The sequence below is a fragment of the Bremia lactucae genome (genome assembly GCF_004359215.1).
Source record: "Bremia lactucae strain SF5 chromosome Unknown BlacSF5_NotPlaced_65_SHOA01000022.1_46493bp, whole genome shotgun sequence".
Taxonomy (NCBI): Eukaryota; Oomycota; class Peronosporomycetes; order Peronosporales; family Peronosporaceae; genus Bremia; species Bremia lactucae.
Genome location: NW_027152078.1, coordinates 10,059 through 29,217, shown reverse-complemented (window position 1 = coordinate 29,217; position 19,159 = coordinate 10,059). Strand labels below are relative to the sequence as shown.

Below are 19,159 nucleotides of genomic sequence, written 5' to 3'. Positions count from 1 at the left end.
GTATTGCGAGCGTATCTTTCCAGATACCTCGCGTAGCGGATGACGCTAGGCGTCATTCCTCCTAATGTGAATGCACCTATGTGCATCACATATAGAAGGGTTGGTCACAAATGTGAACCACACTCGAGTGCTGGGTCTAATTACTTTAATTTAGTAATTGACCATCCCTTTAAGTACACCAAGTGTACTTAACGGGGACTGTGTAACATTAGGGCAACTTTAGCCCGTTAAAGCAATGACATTTGCCAATCCAAACTCTATTATATTGGCACGGCGCTTCCTTCTGTTTTGTTCTTGGACTGCACAACAAGACAAACAAGTATAAAATGCCCTTGCTTCATGCTGTTGGGTTTACGTGCCTTAATTCAACATTGTTAATAGCAATTTAAGTCTTTACAGAAATTGTGGGAATAACAATTTTAGTGTGCAAATTTGAAATTTAAAAAAAAAAATTGTGGAATCACAACAAAGGTTCTCCAACCAATGTGTGCCCCGTTACAGGAACACTATGAAGTTGTGGCTTCTTGCGCTCATTTGGGCAGAAGATGAAGGACGCAAAGAATTATCAATGGTCAACAGGGATTCTAATGTCCCCACGGGCAATCACACTCATTCCACTACTCGCATCGATACATAGGCCCTAGCACCAAATGATTTTACTACTAGCTCGCTTAACGCTGACGCCTAAGAGCACGCTCAAGGCTATGAGTAGGTAAGCGGTCAACGCATTTATGTTGTGGCGAATTAGTAATTCACACCTCAAAATTAAATTGCGGTACCTTAGCGAACCTCCTATTATCTAACGTCAACGACACTAAGTGCGAATTATTGTTAAAAAGGGTCATGTGCTAAATTGTGATTTCGCTAAGAATATATCTTCAGGGAAAAAAAATGTGGTCGATTCATGTTTAACTTGTCGAAAGCTTAATGGTTTTGAAAAGCTTTTTTACTCTTTTCATACGACAATAAACATTGCTTTTTTATTGGTGCATAAGATAAAGAACCTGTAGGTCATTTTCAAAGCAATTTCGGCAGATATTTCTTTTGTCAACTAAATCCAACATACAATTAATCTTAATTATGCCTGCACGTTGGTTTAGATAAGGAAATTAGCCCATTTTCTTTAATGCACGATCCTTCCGATTATGGTTCGCGATCTTAGCCTTATTCTTGTCTTTCTTCGCTCGCTGACGCTGCATTTGTTGCGGTGTTAACAGCTCATAAGATTTCTTCTCTCCATGAGTTTTGTCTTTTTGACGAGGATTTGAAATCTTAGAATTAGATGAGCTCTGTGTCGATTCAGCAGCAGCGGGGGAGCGCAAAATCCTATCACGAAAATTATCACTTTCCTTTTTCTCTTCGTCGTAATCCATCTCTTCAGCCTTAAGCGAAACGCTTTCACGGTTTCTATTTTTCATGCCTTCCCAAAAGGCATCTTTCTCCTCCTTTGCACGAATCCGACGATTCTGCTCACGAACAACATCCTGACTATCTCCAAGTCCGCCATCGCGAATACTAAACGGCACAAAGTCATCAAACTCGTCATTGTAATCGTCGTCGTACTCGTCGAGGACAGCCACCCCATCGCCTCGGCTGTCAAAGCCACCATCACGGTCGGTGCCACTCGAATAGGCATAGTCATCTTCTTCCTCATACATGGCAACAAGTTCCTTGGTCTTGTTAGCTACTTGCTGATCTTTTACTTCAATCTGTGGATCGTAGCTCGTTTCCATTGCTTTCTTACCCACCCATACTCGATTCGGATCCAGCTTTTTATTTTCGTAAGCAGGCAATAAATTACCTTTCAAAAGTGCTTCAACACGCTTAAATTCGATATCCGAGGGTTTTACATCATGTGATACATCAATAAGGACAGGCGGAGGGTTACTTTCCAATAAAAAATTAATCACCGTCTCTACTTGTGAATCAGCACTCAATAAACAGAGCTCAATGTACCCTTCTCCCAAATCAGGAAAAAGGTCTTTTACTTGGTGCACCAGTGCAGTCAAATCCATTGCCTGACGTTCAATCTCCTCAAAACCGCTATTCGACTTGACCTCTTCTATAGCAAGAGACTCTTTAATTACCAACGATGGAAGGAATCGACGCCTCGGGAGCTGCTCGATCATTAATGCTAAATACGATAAATTCTCCTGGTCCAATTCGTGGCGATGAAAAAATGCCGAGACTTTGTCCTTGTACTCGCATAGAAACCATAAATCACTGAAATACGAGCCATGTTCTGCGTCTTCGTCGACGCATCCGCTGATTAATGTGTGGAATCCAGCCAGCACCTTACCTTCACACACTCCCGATTGGAGAGGCTTGTCCAACTCAAAATCGACGCAGCGCCCAAGAACAAGCAACAAAATATATCTGATCTCTGCTATCACTAAAACTACTCGAGATGCCGTTTTCTTGTCCAAAGACGACAATTGCCGCTGCAAAGTCGGAAGCACTACCTCGTAAAACTGCACGAGTCTATAAAGCAATGAATGACTCTGTTCTCTTAGCTCTTTTGACAGCTCTTTTTTGCCTAGCAAAAGAATCTTCAGTACCGATTCTGCGGTTGTCATGCCACCTACGGACAGACTTAGCTCGTAGTAGCGGTGTATGAGATCCATTACGTCAGCTTGTCTCACAGCTTTGAAGAGATCGTTGAGTTGCCGAATGTACAGTTGCTGTAGGACAGTTAAAGTTGCGGGAAATTCAGCAACATTGTCGCAAACTGCTTCCAAAAGCTCGGCAATTGTCTCTTGATTCTTACTACCATAGAGCTGGCAAAACGGGATTAGCCGTGTCACGTGCAGCAAGCTGGACTCATACGCTTGCTGTAGTAGCTGTGGAGCATCCAGAAGCCGCGAAAACAGAGAGAATACGGCGCGACCTGATATCGATAGTGCGGTGGCGTTGACGTCGACGTCTTGGCTGCCAACAAGATTCGTTTGTAGCGCTATCCCGCGCGTGAAGAAGTCATCAAGAAGGATTGAAAGATGCTCAATCGCACAGGCATCTGAGAGATAGCACTGTAGCTCGGTGTCACTAGAAGCGACGAGCGGTGAGATCGTCGATTCAAGGCTCATGCTTAATAAATATCGGACCGTGAGGTATACCAGTCCATCCGATTATGCGGAAGGTATACATGCACCACGAAAACTTTTAGAATTCAAAGACCTGTATGTTCGAATAAAGCTAAATTATGAATTTTCTACACTGCTAGATAAACACATGTGGTACCTCCGGACCAAATGGGTCTCGCGGGCTCTACGCTCTTCGTTCTGGACGCCACAGAGCCAACGCTGGTGTAGCGTTTATTGGGGTTCCACTTTTTCCACGCATAACCGTAATTTTCACGCGTGTGGTGCAATCAATTCTCGCGCAAGCCTCGATGATTCGGAATCCGCGCTAGCCCAGCAGATGCTGGATTTTATGAAGCTCGCCGAGGACGAACATTCACCGCTACCCACAGATGATGTGCTTTTAAATACTCAGGCAGAGCTACCAATTAGTGGCGTCATCATAGGCGTGCAAAATGGATTGGCACGCGTCTCAGGGCTACGTCACGCAACGATCGGCAGCGTTGTAAACGTTTCAGACGCGTCTGGCCACTCTATAAGTCAGGGGCTTGTGCTGTTTATGGAGGAAAAAGTGGTGCACATAGCGCTTCTGTCTGCGCGTGGCACCGAACCCGTGATGAAGAATATGGACGTGACGCTGCATTGCAAGCAGCTCGAGATCCCTGGGAGCGTCGCAGCCTTTGCTGGCGCCGTTATAGACCCGATCGGTCGACCACATCAATTCGATACGCAAGCACCAAGCGACGTTGCAACAGCAAATGATCGCATCAAAGTTACATGGGGTACACAGAGCGTACCCGGTCTTATCGCACGTACCCCTCTTCACTTGCCATTTAAGACGGGACTAGTGGCAGTCGATTGTCTCCATCCAATGGCGCACGGACATCGGTTTGCAGTCTTAGGACCAAGAAGCTCTGGCAAGACGCGTATAGCACTAGAAATGATGGCTTACCAGGTTGCTCAAGCCAAGGCAAACGGAGAGCAGCCGCCGCAGTTTGTGTTCGTCTGTATCGGCAAGAGCTTGTCTCGAATTCATCAAATTATTGATGCACTCAAGCAATCAGAGGCTTTACCCTACACGACAATAATTGCGTCGAGCGACCGAGACTCGCCGGTATTGCAATATTTGGCACCATTCACGGGCTGTGCAGTGGCCGAGTTTCTCATGCACAATGGCAAGTCTGATCAAAGTGTTATCGTATATGACGACTTGGCGTCGCATACTATGGTAGTAGAGGGATTGATACAGTCCCTTAAGCTGCCTCGTGCGGCTCACGCAAGCCTTAGTGCCCACACTGTGTTGATGGAACGTTCAGCTCAATTTAAAGGTTCGACTCAAAAAGAAGGCGGGCCTTCGCTCACGTCTTTCGTATTAGGCGATGCTCCAGATAGCTCAGAAATCGCTACCGAGTTTATGGAACGGATTGTGTCGGTTGTTGACGATTACGTCAGTCTAGAGTACTCGCTTGCGCAGAGCCGTGTCTTTCCACCGATCAATGTCTTGGCACCGGGTGCGTCGGTCCGTGGTCCTCCATTTCAGTCAGCTACGCGCTGGAAATTTGTGAGCCGCCTTCGTGCACGAATCAACGCAGCTGCACAAGTCAAGCAGAATATCGAGACAGCTCGCAAATTGGGCTTTGAAACCGAGCCCGAAGATGCCGAGGCACTCGAGTTCTTGGAACTCGTACAGCAGTTTTTCACACAAAAGTCCATGTTGTCAACGGTGACGCCTGAATTGAAAAGTCCAGTGCTAACAGAACTAGCGATTGATTTGGGCGCCTATTTCTTAACAATTGTCAATGTGGCACAACTTTATCGAAGTGATACCCCGCTGGAGTTGTGGACATTCCTGCACAGTGTTGTAGCTACACTAACAAGTGAAGAAAATGCCGACATTTTACACCAACTTGTAACCCGCTCTCGCACGAAAGTGTGGTCATTGGACATTCAAAAAAATGTGACTTTGGTGCTGTTAAGAGAACTCGAGACAATGAAATGGCGTTTAACAGACAAGCAAATTGGCAACTAAAGGAAATACTAAAGTTAGTCTTGAAGAATATTGATTGAGTTAACTCGGAAGATATTGTTGAACAAATTATCGGTGTCAAATTGAGTAGCAGATTAATGTAACAAGTCCGTCGAGCAAGAATATAGTGGTTGTCGTTAAGCCTCAAAGAAGCAAATTCTTAACGCCTATGATCTAGCTATTCACAATGAAGGTATCGCTTTTAGTGATGGTATCAATTGCCATCGAGACCTCTCAACATTTATTGAATAATGATTTGTTGTTAAAAATGACTGTTGGTGCTCCCAATGATGCTTGGCAGGTGGGTAAATTAAGTTTAATCAAAATCTGAAAGAAGTCGGGCCGTTCGAAAAGAAACGACCGATAAATTAAACAAGTGTGCGCGCCCTCGCCCCACTTCCTTTAAAATGCGATTGGGTGTCTTGATGTTTACGAGCGTGAGTCTTCCGGGTTCGACCAACTTATGACTAATTGCTAGAGCGGTATGGTTAAGAATGGAAAGGGCAAGCACCCTCAACGTACAGCAAAAGCAGTATAACCCTTTGCTTTTAGATAACAGGGAATAAATTACCCTTTAAGAATAGTCCACATTCCTCTAAAGCAGCATGTTTCACTGACAAGGCCCTATTCTAGCAAGTAGTCAGCACAATTATTTTTCATATAGTCAATAAGCAAAAATTATTCTATCTCTACACAATACACGGCAGTCAAGTTTGCGCTTAATCATGCATTCTCGGTTTCAAAGTTCATATCGATCGTTCCTTCCAATGAGTCAAAACAGAACGTAGCTTTCACAATACGCTTCGACCCTGTAACACATGCTAGTGACGGCACGGGTGGGAGAAAACGAATGAGCTGCTTTGCGTAGCGTACAGCAGGGCCTGTTGTTACCACGTACTGGCCAGCAACATCCAAGACATATTCGACCCATACAATCACAGCATTCGCTGCAGAGTTCTTCAGCTCTATCACATTGCTCGTATCTATCGAGTGAATCGGGTGCATGAAGTCCAAAGCAGCCATTTCAATGATAATTGAAGCCTGCTCAAACGCATACATGTAGACTGGAAATGGAAAATTGCGAATGTAGTAGTCGTCTTGATACCGATCAAAGAAGCTGTGGTCGTAGCCACAGACATTGCCAACTGCACCAAAACTTTGGTGCAAATGCTCAAATTGCACAGCTTGGGCCAGTACACGGGCTCGAGCTGGTAACACACGTGCCTTTGGGTGCAGTAATGAATCCACAGCTGATCGTCGTAGCCAAAAGTTAAAGGCTTGCCAAATAGGAAGGTTCTGCATGGAATAGTAAAATGGCTCTCCAATGAGAAAATCGACGCTTGTGGCGTCTCCTTGCAAGTGTTCAGGACACAAACCTTTAACACCACTGTGAAGAACCTCGGTTGGACAATTGTTATACGATAATATCTGCTCAAAAATCCGTGCGGATACTGCTTTCGACTCAATTGACGTCACGCTCCTAATCTCTGGGTGCGAAGCTGCTAGTAGCGCACCAAAAGATCCATCGCTGATGTCAAGACACGAGAGTTGACGCAAAGGTTCGGACTTTATTAGGTCAGCCACGACTAAAGACACGGACGCATCATAGCTTTCGCGACGGGAACGGTCATTTAGCATGGAAATTCGCTCAGCATTGCACAGGAGATGCAAGCCACAGATGCACGGTTCTTTTTCAGTGACGATAGCGCGCTTTAATTTTGTGAGTGTATTGTCGTTACTTAGAGTACTTTCAACATCAAACCAGATGCGAAGGTCATCGTGATGAGCACGTAACACGAGTCTTTCAAGAGGCTGCACGGGGATATTCTCAGTGACAGGAAAGACGACCTGAACCCAATGATCCTGCCAATTCTGAGCCCTTGATTGGGTCGAATACACTATTTTGTCACAGTCATCAAAACTCACGTGCCACCACATGAGAACCGCCTGAACAGTTCCAGCTCGTATCACGTCAACAATAATCTCGTCATATGTCGCCTCTTCAGATGTTGATTTCGTAAAGTCAAAGCTCAACACCTTTGTTGGGTTCGTTAAGAATTTCGACTCGTTTTCAAAAGCACGAAAATGCAATGGTAACGCGGGTTTCCCACCTTTACATTGCCAAGCCAAATCACTTCGAGCTAGTTTTGGACCCCTGGTAGACTCGACATCGAAAGCATTAAAGTGATAAAGTGGCGCGCATTCGATAACTTGAGCAAACACTGTAGCCCTCTTGGGCACAATTACAGCATCTGGAATCAGCAGATGCTGCATTGCATGCCGAAGCGTTGGCAATACTGCTTCCCCAAGTAAGATCGAATCAAAGAGCTCTGATACGAGCAAATCTGCACGTCGTGGGAGGTGGTACGTCATTTTAAAGTCTCGGTCTTCTTCTCTATCGGGAGCAACCTTTAAGTCGGTCGACCGTAGCTTGAATACTGTAATCTTGTCTGGATGATTCGCTTGTGTCACGTGATGAGCAATCTCGGCCATGGGCTCAAACATTTCACACGCATAAACGTGGGCGGCCCCGTATGTTACGGCAAACATAGACAGCAGGCCTGTGCCTGTGCCAATGTCAAGCACTATAGGGGCATAACCTCTATCAGCTTTAAATTTTTGAATTGCATGCTTAATTCCACGTCCATAGCATGCGTTTCGATCATGGTCGCGGAGCATGGACGTCATCTGAGACATCGCAACGACGTTTTTGTAAGCTTTTTGAGAATTGCTATGCTCCACCCACATGAGACCACCGGCTTCGGGATTCAATTGAGCGGAGAGAAGCACCTTGGACACCCCAGAGATGACCGACTTTGGGTCAGTTTCGTCTTCGAAATACGAGTATGGCACGTCTACCACCACGGTCTCTTCCGCAGAAGCTGTTTCGATCGCATCTTCAAGTGAACAGCCAACATTTGAAGCTGGAGCACTTAGTGATGTTCCATCGGGTTGATTTTCTCCAACTAGTGTACCTCCATACTTGTCCACACCTGCGTACATTTGTTTGATCAGCTAATTATGCTTGGCTGCGAATATGGGTACATCAGATTTCGACATTCGACTGGCATAATTTTGAGATTAAAAATAAATTGTGGGTTGGATTCTTTAATTCCACGGGGGGGCTTCTGAATTTGCAATAGCAATTTTAACGACATATTTTAGATCTTTGACGCAATGTACGAATATATACTTTTGCCTGTCATAGATCTAAAATATATCATCAAAATGGCTATTGCAAATTCAAAAGCCCACATTCCAAGTCGAATGAAATCATTCCCGACGGCGTCGCTATTGCCCAAGCAAGAGACCCTTGCAGACCGATTCCTCGATCAATATCCGGATTACGACGGTCGCGATGCCATCGTAGCTATTTTCGACACGGGTGTGGATCCAGGAGCCATTGGGCTCCAGATGACGCCAGACGGACGCCCAAAGATTATTGACATCGTCGATGCCACAGGCGCGGGAGACGTCGACACGTCGACAGTCATCGAAGCTACGGACGGTCTTTTAAAACTAGCGGATAACCGCACCTTGACGCTTAATCCGCACTGGGGACCGAGTCAGGACGGAAAATACCATGTCGGGAGTGTCGCTGGCTATCATTTGTTCCCTGGTCCGTTGGTCGCGCGTCTCAAGACAGAACGTCAAGAGAAATTCGACATCGAACAACGAAGTGCAGTCAATAAAGTGCAACAACAACTGGTTCAGTGGAGCAAAACCAATAGCATTTCTACCACTGATTCCGCCGTGTTACGCCAAAAAGAAGATTTGAAGGCACAACTTAAGCAATTGGAAGAGCTTGCGAAGAATCGTGAAGATCCAGGACCGATCTACGACGTCGTCGTGTTTCATGACGGGACAAATTGGCGTGCAGCTCTAGATACGACCGAGACTGGTAATTTTACTGGAATCCCCGCAATGACGAATTTTAAACACGAGCGGCAGTACGCGACGTTCTCTACTGAGTCGCAGCTCAATTTTGTGCTCAATATTTACGATAATGGCAACGTGTTGAGTATTGTCAATGACGTTGGAGCGCACGGGACGCATGTTGCGGGTATCGTTGCCGCATATTATCCGGATCAAATCGAATGCAACGGCGTTGCTCCAGGAGCACAAATTGTAGCCGTAAAGATTGGCGATGCAAGACTTGGGAGTATGGAGACAACGTCGGCGCTCAGTCGTGCAATTCTCGCTGTCATGGACGCCAATGTCGACATTGTTAACATGAGTTATGGAGAGTTTGCTTCGCTGCATAATTATGGACGCATTGTGGAATTAAGCAATGAACTCGTAGACGAGCACAATGTGACGTTTGTCGTGAGTGCTGGGAATGAAGGCCCGGCACTAGGCACAGTGGGGGCACCCGGTGGCACAACTTCCAGTATGCTCGGAGTCGGTGCGTACGTTTCGCCCGAGATGATGGAGAGTGAGTATATCATGCGAGAGAACGATTTAGTGGGCACGGCTTATACGTGGTCGTCCCGTGGACCTACGTTTGATGGAGACGTGGGCGTGAATATCTGTGCCCCAGGAGCTGCGATTGCTTCAGTGCCGAATTGGACGCTAGACAAGAAAAAATTAATGAATGGCACGTCCATGTCGTCCCCGAATTGTGCTGGAAATATCGCACTCCTCGTGAGTGGATTAAAACGCCTTAAAGTCGACTATACGCCGTATTCAATCCGTCGCGCGCTGGAGAATACGGCTATGAAAATACCAAATGTGGACGTGTACGCTCAAGGCAAAGGTCTGATCCAAGTCTTGCCAGCGTTCGAGTACTTGACTCGTAGCAACGCATTTGATGGAACCAAGCAATTTCCTCTTTACTATGCAATTAAAACTTCTTCAGGCGATGAAAGCTCTCGTGGAATTTACCTCCGTGACCGAGTCGACTTTGTTCATGACACGAACGAAGTGACTGTCACCGTCACCCCAGTGTTTCACAAAAAAGCAGCGCAAATGGACAAAATTCACTTTGAACAGCATATCCGTCTTGTACCGTCGACGCGTTGGATTGATGTAGGACAAAACATGGCGTTAATGCACAGTGGAAGGACGTTTAAAGCTCTCGTGACGACGAAACACTTGGCACCAGGTGTGCACTATGGCGAGATTGTAGCCTACGATACGAAAAACGCAAGTCGTAAAGCTCTCTTTACTATTCCCGTCACTGTAATTAAACCAGAAGATGCGACAATGGTGATAAAGTATCGCACGGAGTTCCATCCTGGACATATCATTCGTCGTTTCGTCACTCCTCCACAAGGAGCGACTTGGGCAGATATTCACATATCACGTCCTCTTCAAGACTGCAACTCTCGCGTAGAATCGAATGCTTCAGGAAAACTCTTTATGTTTGATGCTCTTCAATTTCAGCCCTTTGTACGACAGAGTGCGTCGTCCTTCCACAAAGCTTTTGTGCTCGCACCTGGACAGGAGCTTGGTTTCAGTATGGATCTAGTGGGTGGATTGACCACGGAGTTTTGTTTGGGACAGTTCTGGAGTGCACTGGGCGACTCGATTGTGCACGTGGAGATTCATTTCCATGGAATTAAACCTGACCAAGAGAAGATTGTAATCATTGGAGGAGAAGAGTCCCACAAGGTCGTGATTTCGAGCACAGTAACCCACGAGACGTTGGCTCCTAAGATTAGCTTTACCAAGTATGTACAGCACATCCGTCCCACTACAGCTGAGATCTCTCCGCTCAGTTCAAGCCGCGACGAGTTTCCAGACAAGCGTCAAGTTTATCAACTTATACTCACGTACCCCTTTACGAAAAGTGAAGCGGGTAAAGTCGTGCCAAACTTACCTCTCCTCCATAATCGACTGTACGAGTCTCCGTTTGAAGCGCAATTAATGATGATTTTTGACCACAAGAAACAGTATCTGGGCTCTTCAGACGCGTATTGGAATGACACGAAGCTGCAGAACGGTTCATATCTCATTCGAGCGCAAGTGCGTCACGAGAGTGTGAGTAAATTAGAGAAACTCAAACAAATGATGCTGGAACTTCACCACGAAATCAAGGAGATTCAAGCGTCAGTGTATGGACACCAAGACAATGTAGCATTGGGCTTGAAACCTTTGGACAAAAAGCGCCTATCGATAGAAAAGTACGTGGCGTTGTTTCTTGGAGAGCCTGCTCAGGACAAATGGCCTAAGGGTTCAACGAAAGGAGACGTGCTAAAAGGAAGTATTCACTTTGGCTACCAGAACGCGGATCTAAAAGGGTGGGTTGATCAAAGTGATTATTTTTTTTCTGGATTGATTCGAAAAGAATTGACTAAAAATCGTGTGTGTGTTTTCTCGCAGGAGTGGCCGACGACCGAGTGGCTTTGAGATTTCGTACGTGATTCCTTCGTTAATTCCTGTCGATAAAGCCGATACAAAGGAGCTTCCAGACGAGCGTGAAGAAGAACAGATCACACAGGAAGCCATGTGTGACCTTCTGCTTGAGCGAACGAACAAGCTTGCTGGTAAAAAAACGTTCTTGCCAGCGTGGCAGCGTCTTGTGGCACAATATCCGAATCACTTGCGAGTTCTGCAAGCCAAGCTCCATCATTTTGACTCGGAGTCTCTACGAAGTAGCAACTTGGCGGAGATTATTGAGGCAGCGGATGCTGTGCTCGCACTTATCAATGAGGACGATCTCGCCCGTTTCTTTGGCACACGAAGTGTCTCTAGTGACGAGCCTGCAAAAAAAATGAAATTGCGTAAAGATAAGGACAAGGAAAAGGCGATTCTGGCGGATGCATTGGCTCGTAAAGCTCGTGCTTTAGGCGATTTAGCGCACTGGAAGGACTTTGAAACAGTCTACGCCGCTCTTCAGAAGTGGGAAGACGTCGAAACAGTTACGTATCTGCATGTATCCCTGCTCCACGACCGCCACGATGATGCGTTTGGACTTGGATTACAGCGTTTACGCAAGGCGCAGGACATGGAACCGGCCGATCGGATCAAGATTATTACCGAGGAAAAGCTCGCTGCGGAGATCTGCGACACTCTAAATGCACTGCAGTGGCCGCATTGGACGCAATATGAGAGAAAATGGGCTCGTCGCCGCGCGCCAGAGTTTTATCGGATCTTTTAAATGAGGTGCTTCCGTAGACGCATGGGATAAAGAACTAACATGAAGTGGTGAGGACTTTTGTCAGGAATTGCCGGTTTATGAAAACTGTCGAACGTCGAAATTTTGAACGTCGTGTTTCTTAATACCCTCTTGTTAGAAACATTTTTGGTCATAGGGTTAGTAATAAGGGCTCGGGGAAGTATGAAGTGAACCCGAAAATTTATAAATAAATAAGAGCAAAACATTACCTACATCTGCCCCCAAAAAGCTTAGAAATTACGATGTCTCTCTCGAGATTCACCTCTTTTATATATTTTTAGTGAATTCTTATTTTTATATGTCGATGAGCTCCTCCGTGTCTCATCGCCAAATGTCTTAAGCGCAACGATGAAGCTTTCAAGAGACTTAATGGCGATGGGACCCGAATTTGACGTGATCTCTGATTAAAGTCCTAGTCACTTTCATGAACTGCACGAAGCTAATCTAAGCAGGGGCAAACTTCTTGCTTCTAGTACATAAAGAAGGAATGCTGCCTGAAATTTTAATAATAACATCTAGCTCGTGACATCACATATCATTTAAAAGTAAACTTCATAACGCGCTTAATCGTCTATTGAAACAAGGCACGAATTTCATGACAATATGTCGCTACGAAATCTACCATAAGCAAACCATTAGCTCCTCCCTTTTAAGCATCAGATCCTACACAACCACGCGAAGTCGGCGCTCTAACGCGCACTTGTCCCCACCGCCCACTGTGTTTTTCCACCACGACTTTATGTGTCCGAAGAATCCCGTAGGGCACTCGGACGTGTCAAAATCTTCAACATCCGACATCGAGTCCTCCGTTTTCGAGTTATCATCAATTGTCTTAGGGGGAGATTTGGTATCCGGAGCCGGAGCCGGCGCCTTCAAGTCATCGTCCGAGAGCGCATACAAACCCTTCAAGTAGCTACTTTCCTCTGCAGGTGGAATAACCTCGAGCGTATCTTCCTTCTCGGGCGTCTTTTCAAAAAGAACATCGGCATCGCTTTGACCATCGTCCAAGACTGGTGCAGACTTCGAAACAGTATTGGAAGACGGTGTGGTCTTGGCCGTATTAGGTGAGGTCGTAGTGGTCTCGGACACAGCAACGTCCTTGGTGCCTGCAACTTTTTTCAGACCTTCGAGCGAAGTAATATCCATCGAGTCGAGCATATCGTCGAGTTGACTGTCGGACAATTTCAGCATACTGTCGAGTTTGCTCAAGTACGCTTCGCCTTTGGCAGTCTTGTTTTCACCAGGCACACTTTCCACGGGCTCCAACATTTTCTGAGCAGCTGCCAAGTAAGGAGCAGCAGAACTGTTCTTGTCTGAAGTCATTAGATCGTCGAGTTCACTGTCACTCATTTGAAGCAATTTATCAAACTTGCCGTCAAAATCTGAGTCCGTTCCACTGCCATCACCTGCAGTAGTAGGTGACTTGACACCAGTATCAGAAGACTTGGTATTAGCAACTCCAGTCTTTTTGTCTAAAGTGGGGTTTAACGAGTTAATGTCATCGTCATTGTCCTCATCGCTGGAAGTGGGAACGACTGGAGTCTTGGCAATCGACGAAAGGTACGTAGAATCAGGACCATCGTCGTCCGTGGGTAGCGCCGATGACTTGGTCGTAGTCAACAAATCCTCACCGGAAGTCTCGTCATCGTTCAATCCCTTCTTAAGGGTTGGATCAGTGGGATCAACGTCGTTTGGGCCATCGGAACCATTCGCTTGCATTTTCTTCTTCTTGATCATGGCGGCGACTGCAGCTTCCAACTCGTCGCGATCAGTGTCATCGGCTAGAGGAGCCTCCGGAGTCGCCGGAGCCACTGGATTTTCCGGGGCCGTAGGGGCCCCCGGTTCCTGCTTTACATTGAGATCGCCATCAATTAAGCCACCGAGACCGAGCGGTTTGAGAATCTTAAGGAAGTTTGGATCCGAGAAATTCATCAATTTCGTGAGCTTGCTTCCGTTTTCACCTAATGGATTAGGATCGACAGGTTTGGACCCATCATCCGATCCGATGAGATCAAGCAAATCGGACTGAAGACGTGTAAGAATGCTGTTAATTTCTTCATTCTTTGAACCAGCAACGGCCGTAGTCGACACGGCGGGGGAGTCAGCAGGATCAGAAGTCGCGCCAGATTGGAGCGCCTTATTCGTGGTATCAGCGTCCACATCGGCATCGTCATCTGTTGGCCCGTCAGCCGTTCCTTCGAGTTTATCGAATGCTACTAAGTTGCGATTCTCTTGTGTCGCAGCTCCAAGAACTCGGCTGCTGAACACCGCAACAGCGGATGCCAGTAAAATATGATGAAGACGCATTCTTAACGAACGATGCGAAAAAGTTGTGGGTCTCGTAAATACTTTTTGCCAGGGCAAATTGCGATATGAAGACAGGAATTGGGGGGCGGGCTCAATGCCTCTCTGCCTCACGTTTTTGCTGGTCCGATTGTAGAGCGAAGTCGGCGCATGTGGTAGCGAATCAGATCGCGCTCGACATGCCGCATGTTTTGAATTTTATCTTGGAAGATGGTAGAGCCATTTATACTTTGTTTAAAATGTAAAGGAACGAAAGCCGGCACTGGCTTGATTTCTTGTGGCTGATCGGACCAGATGCTATAATATTTGACTGGGAAAACGAGCGAGCCTTTTTTTATGGTAAAAAACGCTATAAAATCGACTTAAAGCGCCGTAACATTGTGATACTTTCGAATTTTAAGCTAAATAGGCGCTTGACTACCTAACAACGGGAAAATGTTCATGTAGGTACAGTGTGAGCTACAGTTTCGACGCTTGCACTTACATCTAGGAAGAAGCTGATACAATACCGTATGTCCCATCGATCTTCTACGATCAGGGTCAGATGCCGGTTCTATCGCGAACATTGCTGAAAGCGCTCGTACCGTATAAATTTAAGTTTATTGCAACCCGTTTTCAACAAATTTTAAAATGATTTTTAAGATCACCATTGAATCAACATGAAATTTGACCTCGGATCAGTAATCCGCGCTGGTACGTACGAACAGATTTGTGAGCGCTCATGAGCATAATTAATTAACCACTAATTAAGGATCGATGGCTTAATGTTTCATGTAGAGCCCCTTATTTGCTAAGGTCCACAGCCTCGAATTTATAAAAAGTTATGTTTTTTGCGTTGCCAAAAGTGCATATGCCCCGCCACGCTTTGGCTGATTGACCAATGAAGCTCGGCAGTTTGCACATTACAATCGTGTTATAAGGCCTCATGGTGGTCCACGCATCCCTCTGCTCAAGGGCTGTGCGACCCGCGTGTACGGTACAGCTAAAAAAAGAAACGGAGTCATAGATTAGCTACGATCATTTGCTGACAATTTACTTTAAAGCGAACCAACACATGTCCTATACCTGGCTCTCAAGGGTGAGCGGCGTAGGCGATGTCCATATCACCGTTGGGTAAATTATTGAAGCTGACTTCCCTTTGATCTGATGCAGAGGAGCATCGACACCATTTACTTACTTGAAGTGAAAACTATTACAAAAAAAATTGTGATGGAAATTATTTCAGTAGGAGCGGTTTAGTTTAATAAAAATTATAAAGAAATAGTTGCGGAGATATCAATTTTAGATGTGGACCTTTATTCTCGGATAAGTAATTTAGAGTGAGAATTAGCAATGAATAAATGTATCATTTAAAAAAGGAGCTCTTACTGTCAAATGATTTTTTAATTTCAAATTTCAATAGCCCATACTTTACACCACGCCATTCATTTATTGTTAGCTAGATATCGGCGACAACGTCCGTATTAATGGCCACTCTCCAAATCGCCGTGCACGGAGCAAAGATTTGACTGAGGACCCGGGCTAGCCTTAGTTAGTCCGTTAAAGCGAGCGCGTCACTAGCTGCGTCGGGTGGTGATCAAGGCGAGATGGACGGCACCTCTGGATCAGTAGGGGGTGGGCAGCTTCACAAGAACTCTATCCTCCAGACTCGGGAGGCAGTGGGCAGGGGGGGCGGAACACTCGACTCCGCGCCGCGGTGATAAAGACGATGGGTCTTCTAGCCGTAGCCCGCAGATACTAAACGAATTTTATGGAGGTGTTCTTTATACCGGGGAAGACGGTGATCAAGGGGCTCATCCACGTAAGGTGGTAGAAAATCCTCCCAGTGCGGGTAGTAGGGTGGACGGGGAGAGGTCTGCACAGTTGAGCGGCCCAAAGCCAAGCGAGAAGGGGAGGCCAGACTCGAGGGGTCTGAATCCCAGGCGATTGGCCCGCGGCGATGTAGGCGCGAGGGGGGAGCTTTGTCTGCGCAGCGGAGCGTGGACGTGACGGGTCGTAGCGGGCCCGTGATCGTTCTACCTCCGCAAATGAGTGACGAGCACATATTTGCGGCGGTGACGACGGAACTTCGAGCCGCTCCAGAGGCAATTTTACGGGAGGCGTGGAAAGCCACTGTGGCAGCTTTGTTTGCGGCTGAGTTGGAGGCGCTAAACATACCACACGATCAAGCACCGACGACGAAGCAGCAATACACCAAGTTCAAAGGGGCCGAGTCGGCTCAGCTCCAAGGATTTTTGAAGAAGTCAGCGTCGTGGATGGCTGCTCTTATGCCAACTGGTGTATGCACGCCCGAGGAATATGTCGGGATCTGTAAAACTCTTCCTGGTCTTTATCGACCATTCTCGAGAGTAGGACCAGCAAAGTCAAGTGGTCAAGGAAATCTGTGCGAAAATAATAGGCAGCAAAAGTAACGGGCAGGCGGTCCACGGTCAATCTATTGACACGGGCCATGGACTAAAAACTACCAAATGTATATGTTTAATTCTATCCAAGTATTCGCTGGAAGAAATCGGACGGCTGAGGGTAATATGTGCATCCACAGGTCGTGACAGATCGGGTCCGCGCCTCCGAACTGGCACCGAAGATGAGTGGAAGGTTATCTAGGGTTTGGCAGAGGGCCACATCGTCAGCCGGGGTCTGCCATATTTTCTCAATAAAATTTTCACTACGAAGGACCGCTTGCGGTTCCAGACATCAATTCTGATGCAAGTGGAGGGCGAATTGTCCTTTTCTCTCGTTAGTGCTCGGACTATCACTACCAACCGACAGCATACTCAAGCGTTGAAGAAAGACATATTGCTGGCTGCAGAAGGATTACAAGTGAACCTAGGGTACCTTCATATGATGCTGAGTCAAGTCAAGAGTATAAGTTACAACAAGGGTCAATGGTCAATCCATTTTTTCACCCGTACTGCGGCGAAGAAATTCCAGCGCACGGTAGTCACGTTCAGACGCCGTTGGTATCAGCTTCAAAAGTCTCATGCTCCGAGCGCGGGGTTAGTATGGATCCAACAGATTGGATCTACGGCACCAGACTAACGGCTGCAACAGAATACGTCGCATTGCTCTATAACGTCACACGTTTTATGGACAATCTGCGGCTTACTGCATTTTTCACAGAACATATTAGTGCTGAGGTGGAGCTGGAGAGCTTTGACGCGTGTACACCCAACTCTCGCACTTCCACGGTATGAAAATTAACGGTCCAGTTAACAGGTTGCCCCGAGTTTCTTCGCGCCATCGTGCGCATCGGCTGGTATAGCGATATCTACCCGTCGGGCTACTAAATCCTCCCAGTTCACAGCCCTCGCAGATCCTGATGAGGAGTTCTGTGTTACAGGAAGGACGGGGACGGCGGACATTACTTCGCGGAGCGACGAAGAGAGGTTGGCCGCGCGAGAAGTGGAACCATTATCTGTGCCTGTTCATAGTTCTGTGGTGCAGCTACGCATTCTTCAGAGCCCACCACCACAAGTGCCAATTACGCCTCAACTGGTAGCTTTGAAGCAAAAGGAATGTGCTTAGTTACGAAGCCTGCGTCAGGAAGCGGACAGCCTGAACAGGCAGCTTATGGAGATGCCCGCTGAGACCGAATTGGCACGGAAAATTCGATTCTACAAGTGTTGCGGTTGCGGCACGTCGCCACGTCGGCACCAGGGAATTGTTTGGCGCTTGCGATGGTACAAGCACTGGCCAACGACGACCTAGCACAAGTGAAGACAAATCTGAATAGGGCTGCGACGTGTGCGAAACGGGGGCTTAAATGTACAGGTTAAGTACATATGACGGATCAATTTGACCATGTGGAGCGGCTGAAGACCCTGGTAAATGTACGGCGAGGATGGATGGCAATGTCCATTAAAGAGTCAACCAAACAATCTATATGGTATCTGGAAGAATACGCGGCCAGCACCACGAATAGGGTAATGCCAATCGGTCACTATAGCTAGAGAGGAAGCGCCATGCTTCTTACGGCAGCCATTTTTTTGCAACGAGATGTTTACGTGATCAGGCAACCAAGCAATATTCATCACCATGGAACTACTGCCTATATAGGCCAAGCTCGATGACTAAGGCTAACAATGTGATTGAGACAGGGGAGCAGCTCATCTTGACTGTATCAGCATGTGTCGAGATGATAGCGACAGCCAAAAGAGCGGACCCAATAAATTTCCCTCTTATACTCCGGTACACAGACCGTCACTGTTTGTTCTACGTTCACTGCACGCTACCTGGTCCGCACGACTCTGGGGTCTCGGCTGATGATGGCAGTGGTGAGGATATGGATATTTCGCAAGATGAGATCAGTAAAAAGGAGATGAAAGGAGAAGACGAGAGTCTGGCAGGGTTTGTTGGTGCTGCGATTCGGCCTCGCTGGGGGGTGACACCAACGAGCTGTCGACTAGACTAACAGTCGGTGACATGACGTACACATTGCGCCAAGATATTCAGTTGATTCTCCGTTGCTCGGCGTCACCCCGGTATCCCGCACTTCTCGAGTTCCGGGTGAATACGGTGGCCGCCAGCTATGAGAACGCCCAGCTCCGCTGAATGACGACAAATCTTCTGCAGACCAACTCAGCGGCTGCAACTAGACTATCGTATCCCGGATTCGGTGATGATACAATGGCA

The 19,159-nt window shown here is 46.8% G+C and overlaps 6 protein-coding genes across 6 annotated transcripts; 3 read left to right on the top strand and 3 right to left on the bottom strand.

Moving 5' to 3' along the window:
* Positions 1 to 1,109: 1,109 nt before the first annotated feature.
* On the bottom strand, positions 1,110 to 3,083 carry CCR75_009306 (uncharacterized protein; the record flags this gene model as incomplete). Its single annotated transcript, XM_067967347.1, has 1 exon — positions 1,110 to 3,083. One exon carries the CDS (start codon positions 3,081 to 3,083, stop codon positions 1,110 to 1,112), a length of 1,974 nt encoding a protein of 657 aa, XP_067818600.1.
* Positions 3,084 to 3,228: 145 nt separating this feature from the next.
* On the top strand, positions 3,229 to 5,106 carry CCR75_009305 (uncharacterized protein; the record flags this gene model as incomplete). The annotated part of the gene is made up of 1 exon (XM_067967346.1): positions 3,229 to 5,106. One exon carries the CDS (start codon positions 3,229 to 3,231, stop codon positions 5,104 to 5,106), a length of 1,878 nt encoding a protein of 625 aa, XP_067818601.1.
* A 720-nt stretch (positions 5,107 to 5,826) lies between these two features.
* Positions 5,827 to 8,106, bottom strand: CCR75_009242 (uncharacterized protein; the record flags this gene model as incomplete). The annotated part of the gene is made up of 1 exon (XM_067967284.1): positions 5,827 to 8,106. One exon carries the CDS (start codon positions 8,104 to 8,106, stop codon positions 5,827 to 5,829), a length of 2,280 nt encoding a protein of 759 aa, XP_067818594.1.
* A 225-nt stretch (positions 8,107 to 8,331) lies between these two features.
* CCR75_009303 (uncharacterized protein) lies at positions 8,332 to 12,443 on the top strand (the record flags this gene model as incomplete). The annotated part of the gene is made up of 2 exons (XM_067967344.1): positions 8,332 to 11,345; positions 11,428 to 12,443. 2 exons carry the CDS (start codon positions 8,332 to 8,334, stop codon positions 12,203 to 12,205), a joined length of 3,792 nt encoding a protein of 1,263 aa, XP_067818603.1. The 3' UTR covers positions 12,206 to 12,443.
* A 443-nt stretch (positions 12,444 to 12,886) lies between these two features.
* Positions 12,887 to 14,530, bottom strand: CCR75_009302 (uncharacterized protein; the record flags this gene model as incomplete). Its single annotated transcript, XM_067967343.1, has 1 exon — positions 12,887 to 14,530. One exon carries the CDS (start codon positions 14,528 to 14,530, stop codon positions 12,887 to 12,889), a length of 1,644 nt encoding a protein of 547 aa, XP_067818604.1.
* A 3,779-nt stretch (positions 14,531 to 18,309) lies between these two features.
* CCR75_009301 (uncharacterized protein) lies at positions 18,310 to 18,938 on the top strand (the record flags this gene model as incomplete). The annotated part of the gene is made up of 2 exons (XM_067967342.1): positions 18,310 to 18,450; positions 18,474 to 18,938. The coding sequence occupies 2 exons, from the start codon at positions 18,310 to 18,312 to the stop codon at positions 18,936 to 18,938; spliced, it is 606 nt and encodes a 201-aa protein (XP_067818605.1).
* Positions 18,939 to 19,159: the final 221 nt, after the last annotated feature.